General features: G+C 42.1%; 1 protein-coding gene across 3 annotated transcripts in view; it reads right to left on the bottom strand.

Annotated features, from left to right (window-relative positions):
- Positions 1-3,348: 3,348 nt before the first annotated feature.
- LOC117729250 overlaps positions 3,349-23,927 on the bottom strand; it is a 63,959-nt gene continuing 43,380 nt past the window's right edge. For 2 of the 3 annotated variants that reach the window (XM_034530150.1, XM_034530149.1), the window contains 3 exons: positions 13,208-13,413; positions 7,352-7,575; positions 3,349-3,703 (listed from right to left, as the gene is read on the bottom strand). In XM_034530150.1, the coding sequence (XP_034386041.1) occupies positions 7,377-7,575; positions 13,208-13,413 (405 nt within the window). In that variant the 3' untranslated portion in view covers positions 3,349-3,703; positions 7,352-7,376. Of the gene's footprint in view, positions 3,704-7,351; positions 7,576-9,275; positions 9,429-13,207; positions 13,414-23,927 lie in introns of those variants that run through there. The other variant, XR_004609349.1, reaches the window with a different exon arrangement.

Here is a 23,927-nt window from a genome sequence, read left to right as displayed (position 1 = left end):
TCGCCACGTGTCTTGCGTTTAAGCTACAACACTTCGTCCTTAGAGACCTAATTCAAGCATTAGGAGGGAGCAGAATACAATATACATAATGTTATGCAAATGGCCTCGCCTTCCCATCCAACTGTTTTCATCAAAGACTTGAGACAAAGGCAGACGGACGGGGCAGTAAGCGCTTCTTGCAATGTCAGGATTCAATGTGGTATCGCTTTAAATGACCTCGGAGGACATCATTTTGAATTATTGTGATGTTATCTGAGCAAAAAGAGATGTATTATTGCATTATTTAAGCACAACACCGTGTTCATTTGCATCACAATAAGATCCCATGGTCGTCTTCTTTTTTTCCTGAGCGACTTTTCAGCAAGCCAAGTGCTCAGTGCCCCCCGCCCCCCAGCCGACTCGGGCCAAGCAGCAGCCGAGCTGCACACATTTTCATGTCACACCAACGTGCCAATGTGCGCACAACTGTCAGGCTCTCTTAAAGGCCCTGGATGCTATGTGTAATTCCTTTAACACAAGGCCATGCAGATATCCTTATCATTGTCGTAATGGCATGCTCATGCCACCCCACATCCGGTGAGCCCGCACAAGGCAGCTGGTAATTCATTTAATTTATTCATCCGGACCCGCGGTGGATCCAAGCGTGCCTCGTGTTGCGTTGGCGGCCGGAGTGTACGTGGCCCGGACGCTCAGCAGCCTCCGTCCTTCAGAGGTGATCCCAGGGTCGTGTGTGATTCTATCACAGACTGGAAAGGAACCATCATTTACATCTTCCTATCTGCAGCCGGCGGGTGATCTCACGAGGAGAGAACACAAGTCTTAATCAAAACTGTGACGATTTATGAAAAGGTATAGAACCGATTAATCACAGCTGATCGGCCATCTTCCACTTTGAACCACAACCTCGCTTGACGTAAATCTTTCCCGTCACCATTGGATGAGAGATGGCCTTTGTTCGTCTAATATGTAAACACCATCTGCATTTCGTTTAATCCTCCTCAACAGGTAGCCAACTCTGGAGCAGAGCACCCGTGACTCGCGACCTAGGACATTTGGCACTCTGACATGATTCAAGTCTACGTATTGGTGCTTCAAAGCGAATCTCCCGTTTGCATGTGATCTGAAGCGCTGCTGGGCGTGTTCAACTGGATCTCAGTCAGCGCGGGGTGGGAGATTTATCTCTCCTGATGGATCTGGCCTCTCATTATGAGGTGGGCCTGTCTAATGAGCTCTGATTTCACAAAGGCCTTGGCTTGAGTTCAATCTAATATGAGTGTGGGGCATTAATAAGTTGAGTTTTGGGAGCGAGCTCCATGCCAAATGGAATTTCCAAATTTCAATATTTTAAATTCACGTAAACATCTATAGATACATATTTATTTTACTGTAACACATGTATCATGGTCTGAATGCGGGTTTAGTGATGATCTGCTCATTGCTGAATCGAATGACATGATTTCAATGATATGAATGTGAAAGCTGGATCAAATAAACACAGGAAGTTCGTCCCGGAGACCGGCGTTTATAGCCAAACTAACAGTATGTTGACGTAGTGTCACACCGATTGTTTCACGCGAGGCGCTATTCGTCTGTCACTCCCAAGTCACGAGAGTCTTTCATCAGACAACCACACTCTTTTCCTAAACCTGACCAAGGGGTTTTGTTGCCTAAAACATAACTTCCTGTGAAGACGAAACTTTATTTTGAAAAGACAGTATGCATTAAACAAGTGTAAATTGACATGCCGTTTCTGACACATGGTTTAACAGCCCACAAGTTGTCAGCTCTACCGCTCCAGTAACAGCAAGCATCTGTTTTCAGCAGAAAAAGCTCAGAAGAATCGACTGCGTTACCTGCCCGGCAACAAACAGCCCGTTGCTGACAATGTTGGAAACAAGCTGTCGGACATTGTGAAGCTTTAAGCAGCTAGAGAAACAAATATTTCTTCTCTGGAGTTGGTGGAGACTAAAACAGAGGTAAAATGAGAGTACATATGGAAACTAGATGGACACAAACGTGACACAAAAAACAAAACGCTGCGTGATGGATAAGCAGCAAACTGTTTAAGAAGTTCACCATATCAACTATATACAGTGTGCCAATGTTGTGTTTACAACTAGTTACCCCCTCAAAGTGGCCAAGAAAATCAATGATTACTGCTTTAAATGATTAATCAATTATTAAAACGGCTGCGGGTGAAATTGCTGTTGCTTGACTGAACAATGAGTCGACTCGTTCAGGCGCCAGTGTTTTCTCATGCCGTACAGTATTACTTCCTATCGTCTGCCTGCTACGTTGTCATATGATCTGCTGGTTTGACCCACTGATGAGCCCTGACAGCAATGAATCAGATCATTATGTGCTAATGTGTTGATGGTGGTGGCCTGTTCATATTGTGGGCAGCTGTAGCGAGTAGGTAGGCCATTAATCATGGAAGTGGCGGCCAAATCCCCCGCTCCTCTTGTCCACAATACCAAGTGTCTTTGAGCAAGACGACCTGTTCCCAAAGTGTGTATATGTCAGAGAAAAAAAGCCATTTTGGAGAAATGCGTTATGCCAAATATAATATATATTTAAAGAGCATTGTAGTCACGTCTGAAGACTGCACACGGTGAGATGTTGCTGCCACACAGGAAGTTAAGGACAGGAGCAGACACACAGTTTGCCAAGAGAGAAGCCTTCATCTTGCTGGATCGTCTCGTAACCTTTCCGGTGGGTATAAATGTACGAGAGCCCACTGGAGGGACGCTCTCCCCACGTGCCCACCTGCCTCTCTTACGGCAGTCTGCTGTACCATGTGGAGTCCCAGATGTAGCGCGCAGAATAATCCACACTCATACACTCATGAAAGTGTCCATCTGGCCCCACATGCACACATTAAGCCCCCGGAACCATACAGGCATGGGGACACTAGGAGAGCCTCTGCAGTCCTGTCGTCGTGGCATTAACCAGATACAGGAGTGTGAGATACTGCTGTACTTCCTCTGTTGTGTCTACAGAAAGAGGGCCCAGCCGAGGTGGCGCACAGCTGAGAGTCACTTGGCTGTGACCGAGAGGTGAAACGGAGAGGGAATGAGCGGGATAAGCCCGCAGAGCTCACCGCTAGCAGAGCAGAGCAGAGTGAGGAGGATCTTTTTACATTAGCTGTGCCTCGGGCACATGCAGATAACAGCAAAGCTCCTGCCTGGCAGGAGAGGCACCAACATTACAGCCCTGCTTCACAGCTGGTAATGTTTATCCAATCAAAATAAAAGACTCTTTTTTTACATCTCAAGGTTTTCTTTTGCAGATTTTGGAAAATATATAATGTGTGATCCTTTGACTAAATACAGATAGACCTGAAAAAGATTCAGTGTAAACATCAGATCGAGAGGCTTGCCTCTCCGTTTTTTATTTGTTCACATGGAAAAGTTTCATTAACAGTATAATAGTTCAATAATTGTTTAGAGTAACACAACATTTAGTTATGTATATGTTACATATGTCCTATAGCATTCCTATGTTCATAGAGGAGCATTTATTGACAGCACATGTAAAGTCAACACTGTGCATTAAAGAGGAACTCCTGTGAAAACATACGTAAAAGGTCTTCTGTGGCTCTTGGGGAGCAAACAGCCCAGATGATGTCATCAGGGCAATTTAGATGACGTCACCAGCGTCATCTTCGCGTGGGCTTGCAGACTCCAACTGAAGACCAGAAAGCCTGCAGGAAAAACATGGCCATTAACCAAATGGGGTTGATGATGTGTTCTGATCTCTTGTGTTTGTACAATTGGCTCAGGGAGCGCCGCTCTCAGCCACTAACCTAGAACAAAGAAGGTTAGAAATTACAAGACTGATTTCCAAAAGTGTGAATACATTTCCTTTGACCATGTTTAAAGGATAAGGCCGCTGATGTGCGCTACTTTTCTCATCGTCAACAAAACCCACGAAAAGGCCAAAACCAAGAGTGAAGCGATGCCTAAAAAGTACTTGTGTTTCCAAAGCCTGATGAACCTCATTCCTTTGGGCAGCAGAGCTCCACTGTTGTCCATAATTCTAGTAAAACACAGAGAGCCACACTGTTGGAACAAATGTAGCAACAAGAGACAAACAGCTCACAGTACAGTGCACAAATACAAATTAAAGATTAAATACACACACACACACACACATCTTTGAAGTTCAAAGTGCTGATTGCACTTCTTAAAAACTATGTTTGGGTGCTATAGAAAACAAAAGGACTGTCAGAAAACGAGGGCTTTATCTCAGCTCCCTGGTAGTATACAGCTCACTCAGCTTCATCTGGGGATTCCCAATGGTTGTGCTGGCAATGCCAACTATTCTGGCCAACTGGTTCTTCAGCCTGCAGTTCAGGTGACAAAAACCACCAAGGCAAGTGGAATGTTAAAACACTTGTTCAGTTAAATTGGTAGTCCACGTCTGAGCCAAGACACGGGAAACTTTCAACCATTTGGAAAAAGTCAAATGCATCCGGCTCTGTTGTGAAATCTGGCACAAATTTAAAAAAATAAAACTTTTTTCTGCCACGCCCTAAGTGTTGAGGGTCAAATACTCGCTTGACTGGGGCCGACTAAGGCCGCGTCATCTCCATAATTTAAAGACAAACTCAGCTCTTTGATTTTTTAACATATTTGTGTGCAGAGAAAACAGTACAGGGGAAAGAATACATCCTTCAGCTGTTCAAACAGTGAGCGAGTCAGACATTGTTCCACGGATGGAGACTATCTGTGGTCGGTTAGGAAAAGTCATCATTTACCTCCAAATCCTCCAGTCTTTGTGAACGGATCTGTGCCATCATGGAGTTAAAAAACTGAACAAAGTCCACAAATTAAATATATCTGGGATCTAGAACGTCATCTGTACCACAGAGGCAGTTAGAACTCTCTCCATGGAGCGGAACAGGTCCAAAGTCATTCCACATACTCGCTTTTGGCTTTTTGGTCACCGACTTAATGATCCCCTGATTTAGGCACTGTGCGTCTTTTTTTAACAAGCACTGGAATAACCTTGTAAAAACTCTTTTTAATTGAGTCTTTAAGGACATGGGCCTGTAGACCGTCTGGGCCAGTGGCCTTTTTTTGTTTTGGCTTCACAGTCAAATCTACTGTAATAAACATTTAGCTCATTAGCAAAGGACTGCCTGTTACTGACGGAGCATTATTCCTTCTCTCTGGCCACCCCCATTAGTACATTTTAACCTTCCTGTGCTGGTCTCATGTCCCCTGTTGTCATCACAATAATATATTTATTATGGGTTGTTTTCTGTTCCCTGTCCACACTGCACTCCTTTTTATTCATTTATCATGAAGACATTTCAATTCTTTTCTTGAAAAAGACGGTTTGAGAAGATTCTCAGTCTTCTCAGACACACATCATCCTCACCAGAACTTTGTATAGGAGGAAACCGTGTCTGGGATTTCATTAGCATCCATGGAAGATTCAAAGACAATGTCCCATACAGTGTCCTCTATAATCGAAATTCCAGACCGCACTTACTATGAACTACTGTGGTGACTGGTTTTTTCACTGGTGTCAGTAATACACTGAAAGGTGAAGACCATTGTGGTCTGCAAACAGCCCCATGTGCATCTGGGATGTTTCCAAGTAGACATAAGTGAGAAAAAACATCTGAAATACATGTGGCATTGTAGGTGGAGAGTTTTTTATACCTCGTACACAGACTCCAACTTTGTAGCGTGTGGTACCAAATTACATAACCGGAGTTTACAGGATCATGAATGCACATGGATTAATTGATTCATTTGAAACAACCAACATTTTTTCAGAATTCTTTTAACAGGTTGTACTTCTACTTAGTTTGTACCTGTTGCCACTCATAGAGAAACAAAAATAGGCCGGTATCATCAAAATAGAGATGAGCTGCGCGATGATTATAATTGATGCACTCCACTGCAGGTATGCTGGTTGCGGGCGTGTTGTATACGGCCTAAGAGTGATCTCTGTTTCAGGTATTATCCATAAAGATACACAGCCTCTCTCATCTAGATTTCCAGCCAGTCGTGTTGACTTTCCAACTAGAATGCAGCAGGAATGCCATAACGCCAGGATGTAATCCCCTGTCGCGCTAAATTCATTGTAATTCTGTGTCGCTAAATATCATTTAATCCACATGAAACAAGGACCACAAAAGCTACAAACCTCAGACAAACAAACAAAAAGGTGGGCAAAGGGTCAGCAGCGGAGTTGAGCCGGCGAAATTAATCCAACATCATCGTCTTTTCATGGGATTTGTTGACGACATGAAAATAAATGTAAAATAATGCACCAAATGTTTCTAATTTGAAAGGAAAACTTTGATTGTTGGGATTGGCCATGCACATGACCCCAGTTAAATCAGTGTATCGCTGTCTTCGAGCTCTGGTTTTGGTTCTGGAATAACAAACAAACAGGTTTTAACTTGTTAGTCAGTGACGTGCTGGCTGGTGGATTTTGTTACTATTCGACTGGACCTGGCTATTTAACCCTGTTGTTTCAGCCTGTGTGCTATGCTAAGCTAAGCTAACCAGCTGCGGGCTGTGGTTTTACAGTACATTTCTTTAACAGATGGATATCAATTCTCTCGTCTAACAATCTAACAAGCAAATATGCCAATTTCCTTAAAAGTCCAACTTTTGCTTTACCCATACGTTGGTTGTCATGTGCAGCTATAAAGACATTAGCGAGTGTCACTATGATATGAATGCTGTCTGATACACTGAATAAATGTGCAGTGCAGCATTGCTTCCCCACCTAAAAACATACCATACACGCTAATTAAAAGCTTTCACATATGAACATAATCCGCCGACAACATGGCGGTGATTCAACAGGAGGGCTACTTGTTAGCACCTCTTCCCTCTCTATGATAATGATTGTTATGTTCTAAGGACCACAGTAATGTCCCCCTCTCATTTCTGAAGCAGCGGTGGGACCGACGTCGCTCTCGCCCCCGTCCTCGTCACCACTTCACAGGCTATTCAATTAGCAGAAGAAGCATGGGAGATGGAGCCATAATGGAGCTGATGAGATGCACAAGGACAGGTGACACTAATCAGAGCGGCGCCCCATTGTCTCTGTGTGGACATCATTAAGGAAAGAGAGTGATTCCAGGCTCTTTTATTTCCTTCTACCCGAGCCCGAACACACTCAAGCCAGCTGCATGCATTAGCTTCTTTTGGATCAATTTGCAAATAAGTGAAAATGTACCCACGGAATAAAGGGCGTAAAGGTTTGACAGAAGAAAACAAGATCATCCGACAACTCGAAAATGGGTTTTAAAGTGTAAGATCTCATAAATCTCATAAAACTGATATCTTCAATGGGTGTTACCCATAAGGTTTACTCTCACCCTGTGAACTCCTTCAGTTACTGGTTCAGAAAAGAAGCTGAGACGTCCCCTCGGTCCTTTCGTCCACTTTCGCCTCTGATGGAGCGTGACCTGCCGCTGCTGAGGCCTCGGACCGATCCCAGCGGCCCGGACTCCTTCTGTCCTCTTCAGAGCCTCTGGCCCGGACCGTGAAGGAGCTCTGCTCAGCCTGCCGGTAACGGCCGCTGAGGTAGCTGGTCAGACACCTGAGAAAACACCACCCAAGTGCAGAACGTTAGGCGAGAACAGACTCAGGGTCCCTCACGCAAGTCCAATTAGCTTACATAAGGTATAATCCTAAACTCATTGTTAAATCTGTCTCAACTGAGTCTTTAGCATATGTGGGAAACTCCTTTGGATTCCTTGGCCTCCTGATATGATGCAACCGTTCAGTCCATTAAGACCTTCACTTAAGGAAGTGTTTAGGAAGTGGAGGTTTTTGTAAATTGTTAAGCAACTGTCCAAATCAAAAACTGGTGTCTCATTGAGTCTCATCTTGACTTTAGAACACTTAAAAAACATTTAATGCATCTGTATGTATTATTACCTGTAAAAATGAAATTAAAGTATACATTTTATTCAATTATATCTCCTGCAAGAAACAACTTTACTACAATTTATGTAGAAATAAAACAAACAGCATATAACATGTTAATAGGGGATCTTCAGAGGTGATGTTAAGCAGATTTATTTCCCCCACTGTTTCCAGTCTTCATGCTAAGCTAGGCTAAACATCTCCAGTTGTAATATGTTTATGTAACTTTGTAAATGCTGTTCATTCTGTACACATGACATCTATTGCATCTGTCCATCCGGGGAGAGGGATCCTCCTCTGTTGCTCTCCTGAAGGTTTCTTCCCTTTTTTCCCTGTGAAAGGTTATTTTTGGGGAGTTTTTCCTGATCCGATGTGAGGTCCTGGGACAGGGATGTCGTATGTGTACAGATTGTAAAGCCCTCTGAGGCAAATTTGTAATTTGTGATATTGGTCTATACAAAATAAACTGAATTGAATTGAACAGTTGTAACTTTGTATTTAATGGACATTTATGTTAGAAAGGTGATCAAATAATTCCATGACACTGTTTCCCACAAATGTCAAACCGTTCCTTTAAAATGTTGAGAGGGAATACATAGATTTGTCCCATCGCTTCTAGCTTCAAGCTAAGGTTGACCACTCATCGCTCATTCTTGCTTCAGACGAAATGCATTTCATCCAACGGCAAACTGTAGTCAATGAGCCTCAGTCTGCAGAGGCCCGTCGCCTCTCCGGCACCCAGAGTTAACGCTTGTTTATTCAAAGTTCCTGAATAATTAATGTGTCAAATGTCCAAATTGCACCTGATTCCACACTGGGCCCTTGGCCCCCGCAGAAATCCACCTGCCCTGTGTGAGGTAAAGCGGATGAACGGCTCTCGAGATGTGCGAAGAACACACCGAGGATCCTTTCTTTATAGTTTGATAACCAAGATTACGATCTTCCCATAACCATAACCAACTGCTTTGAGTCACCTTGAGAATGTGTGTAATGCACAAGGTTATGGATGAAATTAAATACGTTGCCTGTAAACAATTTGCAAATATGTTAAATGTAAAAGTTTGGATGATTTGGATCCGTATGGAATTACATTGGTTACTAAACATATTTGCTCGTGTCAATTACTTGCATTTGAAAGTACTTTTAGGAGACAGTTGTAACATTATATCGCCGTCTGGTGATTGGCCAAGAGGTTACCTCCTCATCGTCAGGCTGTGGGCAAAGTGCGGTACTCTGTCCTAGAACAGTGTGCTCAGCTGCTACCACACAGGAAGAAATATGCATGTTTAAGTCTTGTTAGGAGGCTAAGTGATATTACAGGATTATGCTCATGTTGGTGCATACTAACTACCGGAGCAATGAATGAGTTACCATGGGCTTCACGTGACTGATGTCGGAGCTAATCACGATAGCTTGACTCCGAGGTGGTTGGAAAGCCTCATACTGTATCATTTCCCACAATCAGTAGCCACTTCATATCGAGACACACACCTCCCAGTACTGCCTGGCAACCTGATGGAGGACCTGAGGGATCAGGGTTGATGCTCATTATTCAACTATAACGGTTAATGAAACATTTTAATTCAACATTTGCAGGAACTGTTTGGTAGAAAGTAATGGACTTGACAGCAGGCATAAAAAAATAAAAGATCCCTCTCCCCGCAGACTGACTGGATGCATAACCTCAGTCTCACATTGTAATTGGCTGCCGAGGCGAATCAATGCCTCAGATCAGAATTGAAGCATTCTGCTTGTTTACAACATCTATCATTTGCTCCTATCAAGTGCGATCAGAGCAATTTTACCTCCCTTAATATAGGTTTGATGGGACAAAAAAAAGCACAATTCTCAGAGAATTGGAAAACACATTTCTTGTGCTTCGTGGTAACTAAACTGTCAACAGATAAGAGAGTCCATAGTATCAACTCTTGGGTAATTCATCTTACAATTGTGCCGCTGTGTTTTCCTTTGGAGCAGCTTGGAAATAAAGTTTGAGGCCTTCGTGCAAAACGTCACGGCAGATGCTTTTCGTCCGTATGGCGCAACCGGGCCCCGAAATTCCCCGGAACTCACGTGTCGCTGCTATGTCCAAACAAAATGTACGTTTTGTACCCTTGTGTTCACTTATGTCTGCAAAAGGGCGATGAGCTACTCGTCCTCAGGCAGCTCTGCAAACTGCTGTAGACAGTAGCGTGAGGTGAGAGAGCCGTGTAGGCCACTTTGTATCATGTCAGCGCTAGCGGTTAGACGCCATCTCCACAGTGTCCCTTGTCACCAATCACATCCTTTTAAACCACCAAGGGAGCTCGACACCCCCCCCCCCACCCCCCACACCCATCCCCCTTACGCACACACACACACACACACACACACACCCTTATCTGTCAATGCTGCTTAAATAATGTAATTAATGACTTAATTAACATTTCCATAATCTATTTTAATAAATCTAACGCGGCATAATGAGAGTTTCTAACCTCCAGGCAATGGCATAAAAAAATTCACAGTGCAGAGCTGCATGGTCAGGCCACTGTCGCAGCGCCCCCAACTATCGCCGTGACAGTAACGGAAGGAGAGGGCGCATATTGTGTGACAGCCTTCGGAAAGGCAGTTCAAGCCTGACAAATGTCATGTGATTTTGTGAATGTGTCCAATAACAGACCTGCAGCACGAGGGGGAGGGCGTAAAAAAAAAAAAAAGATTATTTTGGAGATTCAAAATGTTAAAAGGAAGCCAGGGTGCAAAAGATGGAGAGAATGAGAAGGAGTCAGTTGAGAGAAGTTCGCAAGCAGACTGTGTAAGGAAAAACAAATGATGCGTAATTCAGTGGGTTTCCTTCTCCATTCTCTTTTCTTTCCCTGCTTCTGTCAAAGTATATATATATATATATATATATACACACATATAAACTGTATATATACGTATATATACACATATACATATATATATATATATATATATATATATATATATATATATATATATATATAATGTCTTTATAATTGCAGGCTAACCTACTTTCCTTTTGAACTAAAAAAAGATACCAAACTGAACATAAACAAACTAATTAATATTAATAATTGGTCTGATAACAAATTACACAAAGCCCAAAGTCAGGAGTTTCCAAAATGCTGGGCACTGTAGTTTTTAGCAGACGCTACTCAAACAGGAGCAAACAGTGTGTTTGTTGCGGACTATTTTCAGCAGCGGATGAATACACATATGGTCCCCAAGTGAATATTTACAGCAGCAGGGCTGTGCATGTGAGATTGAATACAAATAAACGTTGGTGCTATATTCACGCGACATGTCACCCACACAAACACTAATTAGTTGGATTAATTCATTGTAGAATTTTTTTCATCAAACTTAAAAAATATAGAATATTGTTAGTATTAGAAGAAAGATTTATTTTTTGTTTAATGAACACAATTACCATAAAACCATTACTTTTATTTCATTACGAGAAAAAAAATGCTTTCTCAACCGACATATTTCATCACGTTACTTATTCAGAACTGACCAATAATGAAAAACAAAAAAGTACAACCTTGATCGCAAACAAAATTTGGTAGCGTCCGAAATGTTGTAGCCACGGCAACTGACAACAGGTAACAGAGGCTCATTCACTGAGAGGCTAGCAAAAGGCTCTCGCCGCCTGCCAAGAGACGGGCTCATTGCATGTCACCATTTCATCAAGAGTCAGTGTGAACGAACGCACGAGTACACGTGCGCCGCTGTAAAAAGGTCATTCCGAAGTGTTTACTTGTTAATGTTTGTCTCGTTTCAGTCTCAAAAAAAACCCAGGCCGTGCGGTGGATGAGAGATGAGGGGGGGTTGCTCCTTATGAGGACTTCCACCCCTTGGGGTGAAGAGTGACTGAGATGCACCCTGACAGGGGGCAGCAGGAGGCTGGCACATGCGAGGCAGCGCAAGCACCATAGGGCACTGATCTATGAGGCCAACCAATCCTAATAAGGGCACCCACCAACCTCCAACTATTGCACCAGCAATAATGTAAGCATCGGTGAACAGAAAACCTGTTTCGTACAGTGGGACACCTCCAGTGTTTATAATAATGATACATATCTGCGGAAGCGTTTTAATGTACTCGTTTAGGGCTTTGAAGATCTCAAAACAACGTACAATGCAACGGATGTTTCGTGCACATAAACCAAGTGTTAGTGTTTTAACAGTACGACTGTTCGCATGACAACATATCGGAAACCTCTTTCAACTCGAGCTATGAGCAAATACCTGCAGCCGAGATCTGCCAAGAATGTAGCTGCGGCGTCTGAAGCTGCTGAATGTGTTGTAAACAAACCAATTTCCTGTCATAAAATTACAGCTCATTACTAGCGTGGATACGGGCTTCAACAACATAATGATGCAGAAGCACATTACCAGTGTAACCATATTTATTAATTACCAGTTCACTCGCCACATTCCTTGCAAAGGCGCTTGATGGGGTGGGGTGAGGGGGTGGAATAAAAAAAAGTTACGAGCCTTGTTGAGTTAATTACAAACAGCTTCTCTTATGCTAGTTAAGACCAATACTGGAGACAGGACAGATGCAGAGCGCAGAGTTTTAATTTTGCTGCTGGCACCAAAAGCCGTTTGAGTTGATTGGTGGATTACATCACTTCTACTACTCCCAATTTATTTTACAATGAATTTTTTAAAAGTATGGGAGCCTGTCTAAATCCCATCATTCAGTTGACTATGGCCGGTGAATATGTCGCAATAGTTTTCAAACATGCTATTAAAATCCAGTAGCTGTTCTTCAGAAACCTGCATTCCGATCTAGAAGCTTTAGGTAATTACAGGTTACGTAACCTGTATTTGTAATCTGATTACAGTATCCGCCATATGTCGCTTTCTAATCACTGAGTAGATATTGTTTATGCCAGGAATCTAATGCATTATCTACAAGCTAGATGTTGATAACGACAGGCTGTTCATTTACTAATGTACCACAGGCATCATTCCAATTAGCAATATCAAAACGGGAAAGAAGCAAGAGTGAAAACAAGAGCGGTGGGGTGGGGGTCGAACAGCAGCATGTTTTTAGAGATGATTATTTGGATGACACTGACACTCACCACTTCCTGTTTTGAAACTCACATACAATTAAAATGTTACTGGAAAATGTTGTTTGCATTTTTGCAGACGAAAAACCAGAGGAGAAAGACCGTCACCATCATTTTAAGTATTAATGTTTGCCAATTTCAGACTAAGAACTCTTTCGGTCTAAAAGTACAGATTGGGTCCACACATACAGAGTAAAAAAACAAACCACTCACTTGATCAGCAGGATCTCTGTCAGCAGACCATAAGAGGCTGCGGCCACTTTAAAGGTGATGGGCGGTGGGGGGTCGCTGAAGGCCGTCATCATGCAGTGAACTACATAAGGCCCCAGAAACAGCAAAACAAAGGCGGTGATCAGCACCAGCCACGTTTGCCACTGGAGGCTCACTGAGCGCCACGGAGAAGTCCTCTGGAGCTGGTACTGGACAAGAAAGAGAAGCTTCATGACTTAACCACGCAATCACACTGTTGTGTCTCATCACTGGAAAATCTTTCATCAAAATGGGTACATTTTTAGATGCATGAAAATATAAAAAAGATCGAAAGCTGCAAACACCGTAGAGGATGGATGGCATTGTTGTTTTGTTGGTCCAGACTGAAATATCTTAGCAACTTTTGGATGGATTGTCATTGAATCTTGTACAGGCATCAATGCCCCTTTACAATATAAACCTCAGGAACCTTGGTGACCCCTGACCTTCCATCCAGTACTACCTTCAGCTAAACAGGTCCTTTTGTCAAATACGTGGGTTTATGACCACATATACCTGCAAAACTAATGACATTCCCACCAGCCCCAACTTGACTTGACGTTTAGTGCTGCTAATTACCAAATGTTAGCATGCTAACATGCTAAACTACGGTGGTAGGCTCATAAAGCTACTAGCAGGTACATTTTGATTTTTTTCATGACAATTAAAAAAATAATGCCGGTTATTATTTTTATAAATTGATATACAACAGCATATACAGCTGTGTCAATCTAACATAGGCTGGTTGTGATTATTTTCTGACATTATGGATGTAGCTTAAGGTAGCTAGCCATGTAGGAAGATGACTGACCATTCTTCATCCAGCTACAACACTGATTGGTTCAATGTTTCTTAAACCGGATGAAATGGACATTGATGGGTATAACACCCAACCTATTTTAGTCTGCAGCCATTTAGAGGTCTGGAACCCAGAAACCTAATCATTGTCTTACTTTGTGTTACAAGCAAGAGAATAATGGATCACATTGATCTCATCCAGGTTGTAGTCATTAAAGGTAGGGATGGTCTTCTTGTTCAAAATTCCTTTTTTGATATTTGTTAAAATTCTAATTGCATCCTGACAACAATAAATGAACCAAATCCTCAGACAGAAATAAGGAGGAAAAAGATCCAGTAACCGTGGCTGTAATAGGCCCGTCCAATCACTTCAATTGGCCCAAATGTAATGATTGGACAGGCTACCTGCGCCTGAGCCGCCCTTGCAGTCATTGATCTTCACAAGTCTTCCACAAGCTGCTCACTTACCGGTTGTGAGTTGTAACAATGTTTAAATACTGCTCTCAAAATCTAGCATACTCTTGCTAGTTTCTCAAGAATACCAATCCTTGCTTTATATGATTGGTCTATTGCAATAGTTTTGCACTTTAAATCCTATCATTACAAGATAATGTTCACTGAATGTCGTCTATGGTGACACAAACTAGTGTGGTGGGTTTTTAAATTGAGTAGTGCGTTTCCAGCTAAAAACAATCAATAAAATACTGAGCTACTGCGGCAATGAGTAAAACAGGAGACGCTTTTCCTTAGTGATTGCAATGTGAACCCATAATGGAGAGTAAACAAACCCCTATTGTTGGAATAAACTCATTAATACAACCTTGCACCTGTTCTTTACACCCAGTGCTTTCTTTGTTGTCTGTGGCTTGGCACTTTAAAAATAACAAATGGTACAAAACACCTAAAACAAACAAACAGCAATAAATGCTCACACAGACGCAGGCATAACAACAACGAAGCATGTATGCAGTCATCAAGCCAGTATGCAAACATTGCCTTAAATCCTCGCCAAATATTGCTTTGCTCTGGAGGCAAAGCAAACCACTCAAACAGCGTTTGATTAGTGTCTGGAATTCATCTGCAAATGCACACTTGCCTTGTCCTCTTTCGTGGCTGCTATTCATTAATTAGATTCTTTGTGCAACTGAGCTATCCTCAATGTTTAAGGTTACATCAGGCCCCAGTAAGTGGCTGCCTGATAACAGAATGCATCCATCTTCATTACTCAGCCCTTTCTGTCTGGGCTTGCTCCTCCACAAGTGAGCTATGTCACTAGGTTCTAAGGAACTGATACATTTCATTGCATTCAGATCCTGAACTTTTGCCTCCTTTGATTTAAGTTGCTCTGATTAAATTACTGGGTTGTGGTTTGCCCTCATATCGGGTTCCTTTGTGGTGATTTTTCCCTTCACAGGGTGGAACAGTGGTGCAGCCAAATGAAAACCAAACACCTCCTTTGTGTTTTTAGATTATAAATCCTCTTTATGAATACATTGTTAGGGATTGTCAGGTAAACATTGCTGCCAAGGAATTTGTAAATACTGTGTTAATGTCACATTCCATCCTGTTGGACCCACTGGGATTGAGCCATTGTAGCAAGTCAAAAATGAATCGGCGCTTTTCAAATAAAACCATTTCAAAACGTTCCGGCTGATTTTTAACATGACAAAGCTCTAGATGAGGTTCTCAGTCAGGTCAATACATTGAAGAAATAAAATCTATTGAAATTAATTCGGAACATGGAAACTAATAATTCAGATATGATTACATTTGAAATTAGATTTCCGCCAAATTAATTATTGAAGTAATCATAAATCAAAAGCTGATGTTGAATTTATAAATCATTTGGCATTTGGTTTCAGAATGCACACCAGTTTATTCTGTTCTCCGGAAAAGAAAATGAAGAAAAAAAACATGTCATAAAGTCCATCCTTTTTGCCAAAAATAAGCCCAGACATTCAGATAAATGTTTTCTCAAACCAAAACAGGTGTTTTCCATCTTGGAGGAAATATGAATAGACTCAACACCCAATGCAATAACAGAGCGAATGTGTTTCCACACAGTGAAGGTTTTCTTTTGTTATTTACAAATGGATCTCGATGACACAAGCTATAAAAAAGGAAATGGGAATAAATGTGGCGATCAGTCGTTAAAGGACTTAAAGGGACAAGATCCAAGATTGGGAACGTTTCAATTGCTTCTCCAAGAATCTCAACATGGCGGCGGCGAGCCGGCAGCTGACGATGCTAAAAGCGTTAACAGTGCAAACTGAACTACGCTCGAATAACAACACACACAGAGGAAGAACAACTTCATTCTCTGCTCAGGTAGACATTACTCCACTATATCTTCCCATAGGTAATAGTTGTTTGCTGCTATATTAACGCTCTGAATGTTAAATACAGCTCCTTTGAGGTTTGGTCGAAAGCCATTGAACACATTTTAGCGACAACCCTGAAAAAGACACATTTAATCGAAGCAGTTAGCGCCACATCCATCTACCTCAGCCTTTAGTCATATCAAGGCCAGACCAGTTTGAATCGGGTTAAGAGCAGCTCAATATGTTCATTGTATCCCCTCAGCCAAATATACTATCAGTGAAGAAGCGGAGTAAAGAAACCATAAAGAGACAGACCAGTCACATATGTCTTGTATCCACGTGACTCTGCATGGAATGTCGGCTTTTAGTATTTTGGAGGCCAGTGGTTGAGAGGAAAAGTAGATACAATAGTCCATCTATTCCTTGAAGGAAACCATGATTAAAGACACGCCGCATGAGGATATGTATCACAGGCCTGGCAGACCTACCTGCCCCTTTTTTGGTGAGGAAGACCAAATTACATTTCCTCTGCACCTAATCTTAAATTCAAATAACACGTGGTAATCCAAACTGTAGACTAAGAAGCAAGCTATAACTTCAAAAGTCAACATCGCAGTGCATTAACTAACGGTTAAGAATCACAGTGTGTTAATTACATCCTGATGTTTTATGACTATGACCTTTAAACACCATACCAATCAATCAATACAGGAGGGAAGCAGCCTATTGGGAATATTTAGACCCACAGATTCTGAAAGTAGGGCACTATTTATCCAAACACAATCCTTATTAATAGCCGGACAGTCAACCCAAATACATGTTCTGCATATTTTCCACATTACCCCCGTCTCCCTCCAGAAGTACAAACACAACACATTGTCCAGCATGGAGATAATTATTTAATCAGAGCTGTCACAGTGGTACAGCAAAGGGGACAATGGCACAAATACAATATTATCCTTATAATGGCATGGTCCCACGTTTGACCTGCCATTTAAATAACTGTAACATACAATGTATCAAACACTAAGAACCAAAAAAGTTGCATGGTTCTCAGATGTAATGCTCGGGGTGGGGCAGACTGCTACGTAGAAAATAGCAAAATAGCAATTATATGGTATATTGTAGTCAGGTTAACTACTGTATAGTTTTCAATGTCATCCTCTTGTTACTTTTGCTATGCCTTTTAGCTTTGGATTCTAGGATGGCACGTATGAGGTCAACAATGTGCGCTTGATTTCAGACAAAAGTAGACCAAAACAGACGTGACCTTCACTTTTATTCATCTGAAATTACAACTGCTGCTAGATTCTATCGGCTCTGGCTAGCTAAATAAATAACGTTAGCTAGTCGGACCTTCCAATTTATTCAGCGGACCCTTTTTAACATGAAAACCCTGAAAAAAGGCGACATGATATCATGCAAAGTAACTGCTGGAATGAAGCAACAAACACGTTCACAGGCAAAAAACTTTGGATGAAACTTTGTTTAAAAACAGTTAACACAGAAGCTAGATTTTTGCTTTAGCTTTCGTATATTTACCACATGCTCGAACTAAATAGGGGTGCGTTTCACCTCTACCTCTAAATCCATACGATCTAAAGCTATAGTCTTCAGTTGGTGAAAAGAAAACAACAACAACTTCTCACCAAAAGCAAAAAAATATTTGACTAAACTGCGTAATAATTCTGAGAGCCAGTCGAATTACCACTGATATCTTATCATCTTCACGTGTGGCATTGGCCTTTGGTTTTCAAGAGCCACCTCCGTGTTTACTGAGCCAATAACAGGGTGGCTGTCTCCTGTTGGCGGGAAGGAACGAAAATATAAACTGTTTCATCGTTTCTGACCTCTTTGTAATTTTTAATCCAATAAACAAAGCGTAAGGATGTATCTGGTCTGTGCAACACAATACGTAGGTCTTCGACGTAACGTTGACACTGTTACTTCTTCACATGCAGTTGCTAATTGTTTTTTTAAGCATTTAAACTATAATTCTGGCCGATATCTCACATGCTGCACCTTTAGACCTTTGGCATGTCTGTTAGCTATGAATAAACATTCATCGTTAAGGGAGGAGGGTTTAGCAAACTGTCAGGTCCACCTTCAGACGTCAAAACAACGTGACATCTGGGCAGAGGTTATGTCCTGTGTGTTTTAGGAGTGTTGGGATGTACATGCCTTCAGCTAAATGAGGAAACACATTTACTATAAGCTGCAAAATCCTTTACCCAAGGAACTCTACCATGTGTACCTGCAACAGTAGAGATCTGGATTTGTTTCCCTAAACTCAGTTCTTACTAACCTTTAACTGGCCGTTATCGCCATATTGACAATATGCAGTTGGCTCTCCTAATTTCAACACAAATGAACTACTGCAATGTGGAAATACCCAGCAGCTCCAGAGACAGTCTCCCGTGTACTGCCTGTTTGTTAACAACAGGGATGAAGTTCTACTTAGCAGGGCCGGACTGGAAAGTCTATTAACTTATTGAGATGAAGAGCCTGATGCCTTCCCTCCCTCCCACCCGGCCCTCCATGGCCCCTTCCCCCGACCGGCACCACACCTCCAAAGGAGAAAGGTGATTGATGAGAGCCATCAGGCAGCTTGGAATCTCTTCTCTCATTAGACTCCTCATGCATCTCGCTGTTTCAACACACACACACACACTGGGAGAGCACGGCAGGGGGGGGGAGGGAAGAAGGAGGTGTCCATTCCTCTGACTTTTTAGAAGATAAGTACTCACTAAAATATTTACCTTGTACATTAATCTCTAGGAAATTAATTTGCCATACTTTCTCCCTGAGAAAAAGAAAAAATGACTTTTTTTTATTATTCCTTTTTTTTAAACACAGTGTGGTTTCCACTCCCTACTCTTCATGCTCAGTGAGCTTTCTCTCTTTTGACTCACTCATGGGACTGCTTGGAAATTAATGTCCCTGAGGGAGTGGTGTTTGGACAGTCAGGGTGGATCCTATCATCGACCACTGAAGCTCTCTTGAGGAGGGTTAGCTTGAGTGGTGGAAAGGAAAGAATGTTACATATGCATATCCCCGAAGCAGACGTGATCAATCACATTAATGCAAGTGCAGCACATTATTAGTAGCATTACTATAATGTGCTGCTGATTGCGCCGCTGCAAACCAAGTGGGGCCTACTCTGTTCAAATAAATAACTTCTTTGTACCTCAGGCAATAACTAAGACAAATAGTCAGAATCAATGCCCTCTGTAGTAACAATTTAGTTTCCCTGTTCACTTCTATTTTACACGTGTTTTAAGTCGACTGTAAAGTTTTTGAGGCTGCATTTTTGATGAATTAGACCAATAAAACAATGCAGCGTTAATAAGGAATAATCGCAGGTATAAAGGGGAAATCTTTGGTCTTTGAGTGGTGATGGACTTACAGTTGAACCTTTCGCTTAACCCCTCCACCAAACAGTGACTGTCCAACCCAGAGCAATGTCAGCAAGCAAGACAGAAGAGGAAAAGTACAGGGAACGGGTTAAACATTACATTTCATTTATCCAAAGCGACTAACAATAAGTGCATTCAACCAGGAGTACAAACTCAGAACAAGAATCAAGAAAGTAACGTTTCTTCCAGAAAGCCATGCTATAAGTAAGTGCCATTCAAATGTCACTGAAGTGCTAATCTGTTTTAAACATTATCATGCCCAGCTAGCAGGTTTACTCACCAAAGTAGTAATCCCTAGAAACGATATCTGCATATGAATGCAGAATCTGTAGGCAACAGGACCCATTTGAGAGGGCTTTTGGTTGCATGCAGGTAAACGGTGTCGGCGACGAGCACAAAAGGGTCGCGTCAGCCGAAATGCAATCCCTAAATTATCAATGTTTGTGTATCGGGTGCATAGATGTTGCAGATCTGACTGTAAGCAACAACAGAAGAGGAAGTCTTGGCCCGGAAAGCCATTATCCGGATATCCGCTGGCAATACCAGAACCCCCCCCCCAAAAAAATATTGTCTGTTGCCCAAAAAAGGCTAAAATCTCCCAGGTTTAGGTTACCACTGTGGGTTCCGAGTTGGCCCACAGTGGTAACCTAAACCTGGGTTAGTTCTAAGGCCAAGAGTTAGCGTGTCATTAGAAGACCCGATGCTCCTTTTCAGGGGGCTCCTCCGCTTCATATGCTAGCTAGTTATACGGCTGACAACATTTCAGACAGTTGTCTTTCAGCCCGCAACAAAACGGAAGGCCGCTGAGTAGAGAGTAGCAGCCTGCTTTGTTCTCCTTTTGTCCATAAAGAATATTAATACATGCCCGGAGTGGTAAATCTGCCCCGTTATCACTGTAAAACTGAATTTGTGCCCGAAAGCTCGCGAAGCGCACCAATGGAAACTTGGCTGGCGTAAGACCGTGTGAGAGGATGTGCGTGAGTGTGGGAGACACAGAATGCATTGTCTGAAACCATTTGTGTGTCAGAGAGAGAGAGAGAGAGAGAGAGAGAGAGAGGGAGTTGGTTGGTGAAGGGTGGGGTTTTGGTCATCTGCCATCGGATAAGACATCCAGACAAGGCAATCAGAGAGAAACAAATTCTGCAGCCACACAGGTTCAACTCTCTCGTTCCTCACCCTGATGAGCTTTTGAAAAATGGAGTGCGGTTGAAATTGGTTTTGTATGAGAGGCTTCAGATCTGTCTCTTGTCAGGATTATTGCCACCTGTCTTCATTGGCTGCAAAGGTCCGTTAATTAATCTGCCTCTCCCTCTTAGTGGCCGGAGAGGACGGGGTGAACAAAGTGCTGTCTCCCCTCCTCAGCACTGGTGTGTCAGAGACGCGACTCCCGACGAATACACATCGAATTCAGGATACGACTGCTGTGATGTTAAGCAACATCCCTAATCAGTATCATTAAAACACTACATCATGTCCTTCCTCTCTAATTTTACGAGTGAAGCTATTTAATTGGATATTTAATCTAATTTAGTTAATGAAAGTCCTGGGAAATTTAGTTTGAGGGACAGTGATATTGCTGGTGATCAATGAAGCTGCAAATAGAGCTCTTCAAAGATTCTCTACTGACTGATTAATGCAGAATATTCATGAATACAGTTGCAAAAAAAAAGGTGTTATGACAGAAATATATGCTCTCCTCCATATGAAGGTTACCCCAGTTAAAACATGTCAGCTGATATTAAATGTAAGGGCGCCAGCAAGTGATCCAGCATTGATTAATTGGACATACTTAGATTAATATGCCACTGGATATTGATGCCAGGCTCATCAGAGCAAATGTGGTATTACCGAACCATCAGCTGTGATGTTGTAAATGAGCAGGAAAAGTGCAGAGTCCAGGTTTCTGCAAGACCAGAGGCGGCAACAACAACAACGAAATAAGCAGCTGAATGGACTTGTTTCTTTAGTTTGCAGGGAGTCGTCGTTGGCATCGGCCCTGCAGTGTCAAACCGATCAAGTGTTAGCTGGGATTGTCTGCTGCTGAGTGTCGGCACCTGTGCATTCCTCTGAGCGTTGAGATCCCAGCGACTCTTGAAGTGAAGCTTGAACTTGGCCTGCTGTTTGCGGGTCAGGCGTACCCAGACTTGCCTGACTGAGAGCAGCTTGTGTTGTACACACACACACTCCTGCCACTCTCCGCTGTTACTGCTACGGAATGTAAACCAACAGTGTCACAGCAGCGTGATGTACGGGGGCTGCACGTTTTTGCAGTGCAGGTGCAGTTCGGGGTACAGCATTGAAGTATTTGCCAATTTATAACAGGCAAATGATCCGAAAGACAAACAGTTAGGTGGACTTAATTAACTGCGTGTGCAATAGAAGTTATTTTCCTGTACAAGTCTGAACAAAGAAGCAATCAGATAATGTACTTTACATATTTCCCCCGAATGCATGGCACGGTACCATTAATCAACAGCACTTTTACATATGTTTGATTAAAGTAAAAATTAGCTGTTGTTTCTCCAAGGACACCTTCTCATGTGAAAAATACTGTTTTCATTTAGCAGATGCTTATATGCAGAACGGTGTTGTTTCCGCCCACAGGTATAATCAACCAGAAAATTAATAATCATTCTGCAGGACTACAATAAATCATTACGCTTTGGACAATTAATAACGGAGACGAAGCTCGGGATGTCTGATTACAATAGTTACGATGCATATCATCAAGATTTAAATCTAACATTTCACAATGGAATTTCAGACACCAGTGCACATTACTGATGTTTAAATTTGGCATTAGGGCGGGTCACGGGGGGTTGAGGGATGGTGCGTATCTTCATCTACAATTCTAACCCAACTGCTTTTATAAAACTTACAGTGCAGGACTTTTTGTAGCTCAGAATTTATATTTGATGCACAGTAAGCACAGGCTTTACTAGCGACTAAAGGAAAAACGTAGAAATGTATTGCTTTATGGACCATCTCGTCTGAAACGTTCTGTAAGTATAAGCACATTATGATTAGGAATGAAATTAGTTGAATACCATAACGTAGAAACTTTTCAAATTCAGGGACACATTTTCATGTTTCCAGTGATCATCCTATTGATAGTCTCTCTACAAGGCAAGGTAAGGTGGAGAGTGGTGTTTCAACATAGGCCCTCCACGACATTTTAATATTTTAACATTTCAATATTTATTTAGTTAACGGGAAGTCTTTTTAAATTGTAATTTTTCTTAAGTATATGGCGTCGCCCAGAGAATTTGCTTGAGGCCTCTGCTTTTCTCTATTTGTATCAATGATATGCCACTTGTTTTCAACAAAGCCAATGTAACGATGTTTGCTGATGACACCACTACGTACAAACAAACATCATCAACAGCTAAAGAATGCACTTATAACCAATGAAATTGTAATAGAATGTTTACAACGTAATTTAATTAGATTTATATTGGGTAACCAAACAAACAATTTTGTGTTTCTAAGACCCTCGTGCGCAAAGAAGATTACAAAAATAACAAATAAGTCTTTATGGGGGCCAACTTCCACTTTCAGTTTGGGAGGCAGACACAGTCCCCACATTTATGAGTAGGCTTAAGACTTTCCTCTTTAATAGTGCTTATAGTTAGGGCTGAATCAGGATTGCCCTGGTCCAGCCCCTTGATATGCTGCTATAGGCTTAAAAGCTGCTGGGGGATGTTTTAGCATACACTGAGCACCTATCTCCTCTTCTCTCTCTCCTTATGGATGAATTTATTACATTACATTACATTCAATTTACATCTCTCCATTGCACTTTACTAACTCTGCTTCCTCCCCGGAGTCGTTGTGACTTCACGTCTCATAAGGTCCATTGGACCTGGCGGTGTCTGATGCCTGGTGAGCCGGCCTCCCGCGTTGGCCCTGCTGATGCCCCCCCCCCCCCCCCTCCTCTCTACCTCCTTCTGTTTCATGGATTGTGGAGGTCCATTCATACATTGTCATATTCATGTAATATGTTTATGTAACTCTGTAATGCTGTTCATTCTGTACACATGACATCTATTGCATCTGTCCATCCGGGGAGAGGGATCCTCCTCTGTTGCTCTCCTGAATGTTTCTTCCCTTTTTTCCCTGTGAAAGGTTATTTTTGGGGAGTTTTTCCTA

The sequence above is a fragment of the Cyclopterus lumpus genome, chromosome 4 (genome assembly GCF_009769545.1).
Source record: "Cyclopterus lumpus isolate fCycLum1 chromosome 4, fCycLum1.pri, whole genome shotgun sequence".
Classification (NCBI taxonomy): Eukaryota; Metazoa; Chordata; class Actinopteri; order Perciformes; family Cyclopteridae; genus Cyclopterus; species Cyclopterus lumpus.
This window is presented reverse-complemented; position numbering and strand designations above follow the sequence as displayed.